Here is an 11,736-nt window from a genome sequence, read left to right as displayed (position 1 = left end):
ATAATGTAGTCAGTCTGTCAGCCAACTGCCTGCTCAGTTGAAGCTTAATTACGGTTCATCGTTGTTTCGCGGGTAGAACGGCGCAGAGCAGTGATCTTCGTCGGCAACAGTGAATCTATACGCTGCCACAGAGACGGGCCAGCCGCTATGTGGCGTATCGTACTGCTTAAGACTTCTCCGCCGGCAGACAAACCGTCGTGGACCGTTCAGCGGCCATCGGATGCCGAGCGGAGCCGAGTGCACACGATACGGATGCCACTGCCTGATTCAGCGCTTTTCGATACGTGAGTCAAGTGTTCGGTGCAAGATTTAAGCCGAGTCCAGAGTCAAATACTCCCTGATTTACCGTGTGACTCCTGAAAATCATTGCTAGTTGTAAATTCTCACAGACGCCGAAAGTCTTCGTTAACACAGGTCGAAAATACCACATCGAGCAGTCGGTAGACTTAGTTAGATCTATGCAAACCCATACATTTCACATATAGACACACATCCACGAATATCATTTATAAATGATCAATTCTCATGTTGTAGTCATTTGCACAGTGCTGCACCTTGCTAAGAAGGGCACACTAAAATCTTCCCCCCCTGCCCGCGGTATAAACGTATTGACAAGCAATCTTATACGCATCAGGGTACAGCCAACTAACCTTATATAAAGATTAATCCAGCTCACGCCTTACAAATAGGATTCTGAATAACATCATCATTATATAACAAGAGCACAGAACCTCCGCGTAATCACGATGGCCATACAAGAAGGCAAATTACCATTACAGAAATGCGCCGCAATTACTCAGTATTGCACATCATCTTACAAGATAACGTCCTTTTGCTCTATTACCTCTTTATCTATCAAGGATCCATATGTCTTAAGCTCTTGCTAAGACAAAATAGCTGTGAAAAATTGACAGCGCCACTTGGCAAGAAGCTTTCTTCTGTCTACAACTCAATGATAAAGGCCCTGCGCGCCGCTGGGCATCATAAACAAAGAGCAATTAAGCAAATAAAGGTAGTGCTCCGCATTAAATGTAGATTGCCCGCTACAGCTATATCTAGCTCTCGATTCAGAAGCAAGGCTCGCGGATTGCCGTATTTCTCAAGCCAAACTTTAATTTGAACTTCAAGACTACCGGATTTCCTCATTTTGCTGCTGGAACTCCCTTCTTTTTTGAGGGCAGGAGTCGTTGGGCTTCCTTTGTTTCAAAGCTTAATTTCTACCCCTGCGTGTTGCGCTAGAACGCATGTTTTGACATTACTTGTCATTTGTTTGTGTCGTGTTAGGAGTGAAATGCGCATACGTGATTATAGGCGCAGCACTACCGCGATTCTTGAATCAAATTGTTTTTAATTCGGTCAACTCGACGCGTACTTAGCCAATCAGATTCATGTTATATTTACCTTCGTTTTAACGTCCGATACAATCATTGCTCGGCCTATTATTCTACCCGGATCGTCTGCAGTAGAAATCAGTAGCTCATATGTGTCACAGCGTAAGTACATTTCACGGACTGTTGCTGCAGCAAATTGATATAAACCACAGCGAGCGAATAATGGTATATATATATATATAATAATATTATATCATATATATAATATATATATATATAGTAGATATAGATATAGATATAAGGAATAATATATTATTATTTACTCATGACCACAGCTATGTCATGAGCTCTGCCGCTATGTTATTGTCTTGATACATCAGCCTTGTTGTAATGCGCACCTGAACATATTTGCCAGTACTGTGCAATATAATCAAGAATGATATTATTTATTGTCTGTGCAGGAACAGCCGGGGGTGTCTGTTTGTCGCTAGCACGACGCTCGTCTTCGTCTGTGACGAACACAGTGTTTCAAGTAAGTTACGAATGAGAAGTGTTAGAGCAGGCCGGGATAAGCAAGTGTGGGGCTGTAGAATATGTTATAAGGGGCCCTAAATTAAAAAATATAAATATTAAAGCACACAATTTTTTTTCTTACGACATAGTAAATGCTATACAGCTGGATTATACGCACAATATGTCTGACATTCAGTAATAGTATTATTACACTGTAGGTTACAATTTCAAGATGTCAAACGTAAAAAACTCCATTTAAAGTTGACTAAACGAAATTTGGTTCCGTTTTATTGTACCGCGGAAAAAGCGGTAAAATCGAGTTTGACATGCGGTCAATTGTATTATTGCTGTAACAGATTGCACACGTGTTTGGTGAAGGGCAGATTTTTAATCTGTGCTTCCATTGCTAGAATCGTTGTTTCAATATAGTTAGCATCAACATTGTTTAAATTAAATTATTGTTTATCTAAGCAGTGCGTGAGAGGCGTGCGGGTTGCGTGTGTGCGGGTGAGGGGTGCGTGCGTGCGCTGAGGGTTGTGTGCGTGCGTGAGGGCGTTGCGTGCGTGCGTGGCATTGCGTGAGGGCGTGCGCGTGCCAATTTCTCAGTGACTCTCAAACTGATGCAGCGCCCCTTCTGTTCAACGTATTGCGGATAAATTGAGCCAGAAGCGAGAGCGCCAATCTGTCGTAGAGTTTTTGAGTGACTCTGTATCATGCATTGTATTTCAACAGGAGAAGGACGGCTAAGACATCATGTGCTGAAAATAGACACCGATAATTCAGTGCTCGGTAAGAATACTGTGTGTAATTCAACATGTTCTGCTTGCATCTATGACAAATACGACATTACGCATATACGCTCTCCTATGCACCTAGGAAGATTCTTCCTATGACAATATTGGCGAGTACAACTGCATTTCCGTTTTACATCTGAGAATTTAAGCTGCTTGCGTTGCTAGGCGCTCCTTAAACTCTATTTATGCCGCACAACACATACGCAACATATTTGTCATAGGAGACGTATATACGATATGCCGTATTTGTAATAGATGGAAGCAGAACAGGCTGTAATCCACACATGTGTGCTGCTAGGTCGGAGATTTGCTACGTTGTCGCCGATCGCTTTCGCGTGACCAGACCGTGGGCTGAGCAAATCGTAATGGAGGGAGAGGGCAAAATTTTCCAGATAACTGTTTAGTGATTGAGGACGGCGCAGGCTCTGGATCGACGTCTAGTGTTATAGGGGTGGGTTGAATACCCCGCCTTTCATGGCATAAGCTCGAACCACAAAATCACGTTGGGTTATTTAGCGATTACTGCCTCCAAAATCTAGCGCAACGCCATAGCCCATGCTAGGGTGCAAACTGTTAACTTGCCATTTCCCTCCCGTCCTCCCCCTGTAAGACCTTCGGAGGACCTGGGTCTTTCAAACCAGCTCGCGTTAGGTCCCTGTGTGCTGCAGGGTACGCACGAGTCGTAAATGTTAGTGACCCGACGGACGAAGTAGAGTTAAGCTAAAGACTGACCAGCAGTTAGAGTTAAGCTGAGGACTGACCAACAGTTAGAGTTAAGCTGAGGACTGACCAGCAGTTAGAGTTAAGCTGAGGACTGACCAGCAGTTAGAGTTAAGCTGAAGACTGACCAAATGTCCAAATCGTAATTTGTAGCCATAAAGTCTACATGCATCTGCGCGTGCGTGCGTGTGTGAGTGCGTAGGTGTGTGTGTGTGTGTGTGTGTGTGTGTGTGTGTGTGTGTGTGTGTGTGTGTGTGTGTGTGTGTGTGTGTGTGAGAGAGTGCATAGGTGTGTTTGCGTGCATGTGCGAGTGCCTAGGTGTATGTGTGCGTGCGTGTGCGAGTGCGTAGGTGTGTGTATGTGTGCGTGTGTGTGTGTGTGTGTGTGCGAGTGCGTAGGTGTGTTTGCGTGCGTGTGCGAGTGCCTAGGTGTATGTGTGCGTGCGTGTGTGAGTGCGTAGGTGTGTGTGTATGTGTGTGTGTGTGTGTGTGTGTGTGTGTGTGTGTGTGTGTGTGCGTGTGTGAGTGCGTAGGTGTGTGTGCGTGCGTGTGTGCGTGTGCCTAGGTGTGTGTGCGTGCGTGTGTGAGTGCCTAGGTGTGTGTGCCTAGGTGTGTGTGCGTGCGTGTGTGAGTGCCTAGGTGTGTGTGCGTGTGTGTGTGCGTGCGTGTGTGCGTGCGTGTGCGTGCGTGTGTGTGTGTGTGCGTGCGTGCGTCCGTGCGTGTGCGTGCGTGTGCGTATGTACCATTAGAGCGTCGGCCCACGCTTTCAGGTCGTAGCCGAACTTCATGTCGATCGTCAGCGGCTTCGAGGCGCCGTTGTCGGTCACCGTGAATCCGCTCACCAGCAGTTCTCGTCCGAAGTCGATCTGGATCCAGGGATGGAAGTCGCCTGACCTGACACCTGGCGACCAGCCGGCTGCGGATGGGAAGCAAAAGCGAAGAATCGAGTCAGTGAACTGATATGTTTCGCTAACTCAGTAAATATCCACTAACCATGTCCTCTGCTTCTTGTAAACACTGACTTTAAATAAATAAATCATTTATTGATACTCAAAATGGTATAATTGCATTCCTTGCCCCAGAAAATGTATGCTTAGACACCAAGATTGCCATCCTAAGTGGTCTAGAAGCCGAGATATTGGCATTTATAGGTTTTTACATAGTGGCCATCTTAGAATCCAAGATGGCCACCTTCCTCTATCTTGGTGAAGTGGCTCCTATCAAAATTTGAAAGCTAATTAACGTAATGGAAAACGTTTGGTGCTTTTATCCGGAATGCCCCCATCATTTTGTTTAGCTACCTGACTTACATGTTGTTCCCTAATCATCGTAACTGGGCTTTTTCTTGTTGTTGTCGTCTTTCTCATTGTTGTTATTATTATTATGATCACGATTATCATTATTATTATTATTATTATTACTTATGTTTATGGTATTATTATTATTATTATTGTTGTTGTTTCCAAAGTGGATCACGGCATTAGCCGGTGGCTTCTGGGTTGGCCGTGTCCCAACCTGGGACATATGGATTCAATCTAGAATTTTTCGCTTATATTATCATTATTATTTGATGACACTATCTCAACCCTAGACTCAACCCTACAAGTTAGGATTCAAAACACTTTTCATTACTTTTCAGAGAGCGTACACAGTTAGGTTACTATAGTAATAATACATGTATTAAAACACAGGTAAGAATTGCAATTTCTCAAAATTTCACGTGTTTTTGCATGTTTGCAACCATACTTTTTGGCTATTTGTGAGTCTGGAAACATTTTCTTGAAGTTTATTTGCATGGTCTGCCGCCCTCAAAGGCACATTGTGTTCAATTAAATAATCCATAAATCTCACTTCTGCGTCAAGACAGACAATTCTCTATTTGCTGCAAAGAAGCTTGATATATTGGGTATATTGGATGGATCGATTCCATTGCACCCGCATAGCACTTGTACTTTTGAGAGACTATATGCCTCTGGCAGTCACTCCTTCCTCCGTGCCCCACTTGAAAGTCTGTCTTGCATACCATGCAATAGCCATGATTAACACTGAATTGTACTGTAGGCTATACAGTTATACATACATTTAAAAAACTCATTTCTCATGCATTATGCTGAAATTGAAACAATCACATTTCTTTCTTTTTTCTTCTTCTTCCTTCTTTCTTTTTTTTCTCTTTTTTTTGGAATTTCAGGGGGGTATATTTGTACAGGCCATCCCCCCTCCTTCAAGAGCGGGGGGATGCATCCCCCCATCCCCCCGGGATTTACGCCCCTGGTGCGAATCACTTAAAGAGCGCGCTTCCTAGGGGTGGGTGCAGGGAGGGGGGAGTTTCCCCCCTCCCGCGCGAAGCGCGGAAGCTCTGACGTTTCATTAAATTATTAGAGAAAGAAGACGATTCGTTGTACCGTTCTCGACTCTTAATCCTGAATTTTCAAAAATAATATTGGATTTATTGTTAAACAAGATTTCGATTCTTTTTAGGACATCTTCAGAAAAGAGCATCATGCATGTGATAAATATATTGACGTTTAAATCAACTAATCACAAAACAATCAGCATTTCATCATAAGATTTCCATAATTGCTAGCAGGACTGTGTGACAGGTCAGAAACACAATAAGAATACACAAGTAGCACGTAGAGTACCCGACCTGCTGTACACAAAATATCAGTAGAGCTTGATAGTCATATTATTGTGTAGGTACGTATGATATGTTATGCCGAGCTGGATGAAAGGCGAACTGCGCTGGGCTCAAAGCTCATTTCACAAAATATTTTTAAATAATTAAAAGATATCTGTTGTTTCTTTTATAATCATTTTAACACAGTCTTTGTCATGTGTCTTTGTATGCTCCTTTTTCTTCCTACGTCCTCTTGCTTTTTTCTCTTCTCTCTCTCTTTTTTTGGCCGGTGTTTGGGGGGGGGCGACCGCCCCCACCGCCCCCACCGCCCCCGCTGGCTACGCGCCTGAAAGGGGGGAGGGAGAGTGTGGAGAAGATGTGATTTCTACTATACTATACCTAATGTACGAAATGTACGATCTATGTATTTTATGTTGGTATTAAACGGCGCGCATGCGTGGTTCTCTCCTAGAAAAGATGGCGTTCTTGTTGGTTTGTCCTGCTGCTGGGTCGTCAATTTAGCGCCTTTCCGTTGTTATTTAATGCTGTCTACTTACGTGATGAGCGGGCGTAACACACGCACACCCTCACGCACACACGCACGCACGCACGCCCTCAGACACGCACGCTTAGATAAACAATAATTTAATTTAAACAATGTTTGATGCTACTATATTGAACAAGATTTCTAGCAATGCAAGCACAGATGTAAAAATCTGCCTTCACAAACACATGTGCGATCTGTTACAGCGAGATACAATTGACCGCTGTCACTCCATTTTCCCGCTTTTTCCCGCGGTCCAAATAAAGCGAACAATTTCGTTTTAGTAACTTTAAATGGGAGTTTTGTTACTTGGACATTTGAAATTGATACCTACATGTAAGTAATACTATTACTGAAATGGCAGACATATTTGTCGTATTACCCGGCTGTATAGCATTTACTATGCAAGAAAAAAAATTGTTTGCTTTAATATATATGTTTAATTTTTTTAAATTTAGGGCCCTTTTATAACGTATGCTACAGGCCCTACACTAGCTTAATCCGGCCCTGCATCCAAGCACTTCTCATTCGTACTTACTTAAACATGTGTTCGTCACAGACGAATGCCGAGTCCGTGCTAGCAACAAACAGGACACCCCGGCTGTTCCCTGCAAGACAATAAATTATATTTCTTGATTTATATTGCACAAGTTACATGCAAATATGTTCACGTGCGCATTACAAAGGCTGATTATGCAAGACAATAACATGGCGGCATGAGCTCATGTACATAGCTGTGGTCATGAGTGAATAATATACACACACACACACACACACACACAGAGAGAGCTGTGTTAATGAGGACAACGCCCCTGCAGAACACAGAGAGAGAAAGCTATGTCAATGAAGACAACGCCCCTGCAGAACGCAGAGAGGGAGAGAGCAAACTGTGTTAATGAGGACTACGCCCCTGTAAAACACACAGAGAGAAAGCTGTGTTAATGAGAACAACGCCCCTGTAGAACAGAGAGAGAGAGAGAGAGAGAGAGAGAGAGAGAGAGAGAGAGAGTTGTGTTAATGAGGACAACGCCCCTGTAGAACGCAGGGAGAGAAAAAGAGAGAGAGAGCTGTGTTAATGAGGACAACGCCCCTGTTGAACACAGAGAAAGAAAGAGAAAAGGAGAGAGAGGGGGGGGAGAGAGAGAGAGAGAGCGTGTATGTGTGCGAGTGCGTGCGCGTGCGCATGTGCGTACGTGCGTACGTGCGTGTTTGTGTGTACATGTGCGCGTGTTAGTGTGCGTGTGCGTGCGTGCGCGCCTGTGCATGTCTGTGTGATTGTGCATGTGCGTGCGTGCGCGCGTGTGCATGTCTTTGTGCATGTGCGTGTGCGTGCGCATGCATGGATTGGCGCGTACATACGGGCGTGATATTTGCAACAGTATATAATTATAACAGCCTTATGGCAGGTGGAAGGGGCTCTAATAGCAAAAGCAGTTCAGTCCTTTGTTAACAGTCAACAAATCCATGCTTAACCCTCCTCTTGAAGGTCAAGAGGTTATCAGACACTTACTCTTCGCACGTCAGCGGAAAGTAGATTTCATGGTCCTTTCGAAAAGTGATAAAAACGGTAGGTCAGCGCTGAAACAAAAACGTTTTGCACTCGGTCCGTTAGACCATGTCCTCAGAAAATGTCTGATATCTGACCTTTCCCCCACTGCCCTTTGACCTGTGACCTCCAATTTCGCGCAGGTGATGGGTTTCTTCCCCCATCACACTATACATTGAATATTAAGAGCGTAGGTCAAGCCGTTCCGCAATTCCCTATTTCCTCCTATACCTTAAGTTAAGGGGGAAATATTCCCCCTCCATTGATACATCTTGATCTTTGACCCTTGATCCCCAAATTCGACATCCCGAGTTCTTTTCGCGATCCTTCCCGGCGTCCCGAATATCAAGATCGTACGTCGAGCGGTTAAGATTGTTGCCCAACTGTTGACGGACGGACGCACGCACGGACGCACGCACGGATGCACGAACGGACGCACGCACGGATGCACGGACGGACGCACGGGCAGATGGACGGACAATCATGCGATTCTACAAGTCTATTTTCGCCAACTCGGAGTTGGCGAATTGAGAAGTTAGTCGAATTCGCCAATTCGCCAACATAGTCGGTAGTGTAAACACAGCTTTATCTGCGGCAGCCACGATACTAGACACGCCCGAGAGATGGCAGCACCGGCTGCACCTACCTGTAAGGGAAGCTAGAGCCGCCCATCCTGGCGTAGACCACGCCGTTCAGTATACCCACGTACGCCATGAGCGAGCGCTCGTAAGTGACACTCACGTCACATGAGAACACATCTTGGAAGAGCATCCGATAGCCAGAGTACTGTATAGCAGCAAAACGCGTGACGTTATAGACAGTGCTAGCGCTGCGGAGTGATCGTTTTCAGGGCCCTAGCCTGTATGTGTGGGGGGGGGCAAGGGGGCAGCTGAACCCTAGATTTTAAAACAAAATTTAAAAAAAAGCTTAGCTAATAATTGTAAATAATTCGAACTAGATTTTTTTGTCACTTATCCGTGAATGTCTTGTCTCAGACCCATCCCTACCACACTATGGACGTCGATTAAGAACTGCGCCCGTCGCTCATCATTACACAGTTGAGTCATGAAATTTTGACCCCTCTAGGAATTTGCTCAGCCTTCTGTCCTGGTGCTAGCGCTGCGGAGTGATAATGTATTGAAAAATAACGAAATCGAAAAAAACCCAACGAAAACATTGGCGAGTGTGGCGGTGGCACGGGGCACCACACGGGCTCCCAGCGAGGCAATTGGGAGGTAGCTCACTGGTGACCACAGGCAGAGTATGTGTAAATGTTCTGCGTTTGTATTTGTATAAGTGTTTGTCATGTTCACACGTTCGCTCTACGGTAGCCACTACCACAGGCACTTGGGACAGTGCGAGTGCAAGCGCGAGTGCAAGTGCAAGTGCGAGTGCAGCGGCGAGTTCGGGAGCGGCTAGATCTGCATTCGTTTTTGTAAAAGCACGTTGATATACAGTAACACAACAGTGGAAGTGTAATTGAGGGGTAGGATTTGTGAGTGGGCGTTCATATTATTTTCAGTTTTTACTGACTATGTCCCAAGTGCCTGTGGCCACTACAACCACAACCCCTGATATCCTGCCAATGTGTACCTCTACGGTATATATAGCCACTACAAACACAACCTTTGATATCCTAACACTATGTACCCATAGGGTACCCACTACAACCACAACCCTTGATATCCTAACAACATGTGCCTCTAGGGCAAACACTACAACCACAACCCCTGATATGCTAACACTATGTGCCTCTAGGATAACCACTACAACCATATCCCTTAATATCCCAACAACATGTGCTTCTAGGGTACCCACTACAACCACAACCCTTGATATCCTAACACTATGTACCCCTAGGGTACCCACTACATCCACAACCCCCTGATATCCCAACACTATGTACCCCTAGGGTACCCACTACAACCACAACCCCTGATATCCTAACACTATGTGCATCTAGGGTACACACTACAACCACAACCCTTGATATCCTAACACTATGTGCTTCTAGGGTATCCACTACAACCATAACCCCTGATATCCCAACAACAGGTGCCTCTAGGGTACCCACTACAACCACAACCCTTGATATCCCAACACTATGTGCCTCTAGGGTACCCACTACAACCACAAACCCTGATATCCTAACACTATGTGCTTCTAGGGTACCCACTACAAGTACCACAACCCTTGATATCCTAACACTATGTGCCTCTAGGGTACCCACTACAACCACAACCCCTGATATCCTACCACTATGTGCCTCTAGGGTACCCACTACAACCACAACCCCTGATATCCTAACAACATGAGCCTCTAGGGCAACCACTACACCCACAACCCTTGATATCCTAACACTATGTACCCCTACGGTACCCACTACAACCACAATCCTTGATATCCCAACCATAACCCCTGATATCCTAACACTATGTGCCCCTAGGGTACCCACTACAACCACAACCCCTGATATCCTAACACTATGTGCCCCTAGGGTACCCACTACAACCATAACCCCTGATATCCTAACACTATGTGCCTCTAGGGTAACCACTACAACCACAACCCCTGATATCCTAACACTATGTGCCTCTAGCATCTAGGGTACCCACTACAACCACAACCCCTGATATCCTAACACTATGTACCCCTAGGGTACCCACTACAACCACAGCCCCTGTTATGCTAACACTATGTGCCTCTATGGTACCCACTACTACCACAACCCCTGATATCCTAATACTATGTGCCTCTACGGTAACCACTGCAACCATCGCTCACCGATATCTTGAGACCGTAGGATTCGGTAGTAGCGATGGGCGTGACGGTGGAGTTACATGCACCAAACACGGGCGTCGTGATGTACTTTGGCAGCAATACGGTCAAGAACGGATCGATGATCTCGGCCCGCGACTGCTTCGTGTGGCCAAACGTGATGCTGACGTGGACAACGCCCCTATAGAACGCAGAGAAAGAGAGCTGTGTTAATGAGGACAACGCCCCTGTAGAACGCATAGAGAGAGAGCTGTGTTAATGAGGACAACGCTCCTGTAGAACGCAGGAAGAGAGAGAGCTGTGTTAATGATGACAACGCCCCTGTAGAACGCATAAAGAAAGAGAGAGAGCTGTGTTAATGAGGACAACGCCCCTGTAGAAGGCATAGAGAGAGAGAGAGCTGTGTTAATGAAGACAACGCCCCTGTAGAACGCATAGAGAGAGAGAGCTGTGTTAATGAGGGCAACGCCCCTGTAGAACGAATAGAGAGAGAGAGAGCTGTGTTAATGTACGCCTCTGTAGAACGCATAGAGAGAGCGAAATACCTACCAGCGTTGTTTTGCAATAACCCAATTCGACTGTCGACAGCACCAAAATGTAGAACGTAGTTTGTATGTTATAATTTAGAGTATAAATAATAACATACAAACTACGTTCTCCAGTGTTAATGAGGACAACACCCCTGTAGAACGCATAGAGAGAAAGAGAGAGAGATTGCTGTGTTAATGAGGACAACGCCCCTGTAGAACAGAGAGAGAGAAAGAGAGAGAGAGATAGCTGTGTTAATGAGGACAACGCCCCTGTAGAAGAGAGAGAGAGAGAGAGAGAGAGAGAGAGCTGTGTTAATGAGGACAACGCCCCTGTAGAAGAGAGAGAGAGAGAGAGAGAGAG

At 45.4% G+C, this 11,736-nt stretch overlaps 1 protein-coding gene across 1 annotated transcript in view; it reads right to left on the bottom strand.

Moving 5' to 3' along the window:
* LOC106807645 overlaps nucleotides 1–11,736 on the bottom strand; it is a 24,650-nt gene that overhangs the window by 3,715 nt on the left and 9,199 nt on the right. The window contains exons 5-9 of the mRNA XM_014810056.1: nucleotides 11,358–11,361; nucleotides 10,852–11,026; nucleotides 8,714–8,853; nucleotides 4,549–4,574; nucleotides 4,101–4,273 (exon numbers count right to left, since the gene is read on the bottom strand). Coding sequence (XP_014665542.1) covers nucleotides 4,101–4,273; nucleotides 4,549–4,574; nucleotides 8,714–8,853; nucleotides 10,852–11,026; nucleotides 11,358–11,361 — 518 coding nt within the window. The remainder of the gene's footprint in view (nucleotides 1–4,100; nucleotides 4,274–4,548; nucleotides 4,575–8,713; nucleotides 8,854–10,851; nucleotides 11,027–11,357; nucleotides 11,362–11,736) is intronic.

Source organism: Priapulus caudatus, unplaced genomic scaffold, assembly GCF_000485595.1.
Source record: "Priapulus caudatus unplaced genomic scaffold, Priapulus_caudatus-5.0.1 Scaffold227, whole genome shotgun sequence".
NCBI classification, from domain to species: domain Eukaryota; kingdom Metazoa; phylum Priapulida; class Priapulimorpha; order Priapulimorphida; family Priapulidae; genus Priapulus; species Priapulus caudatus.
This window is presented reverse-complemented; position numbering and strand designations above follow the sequence as displayed.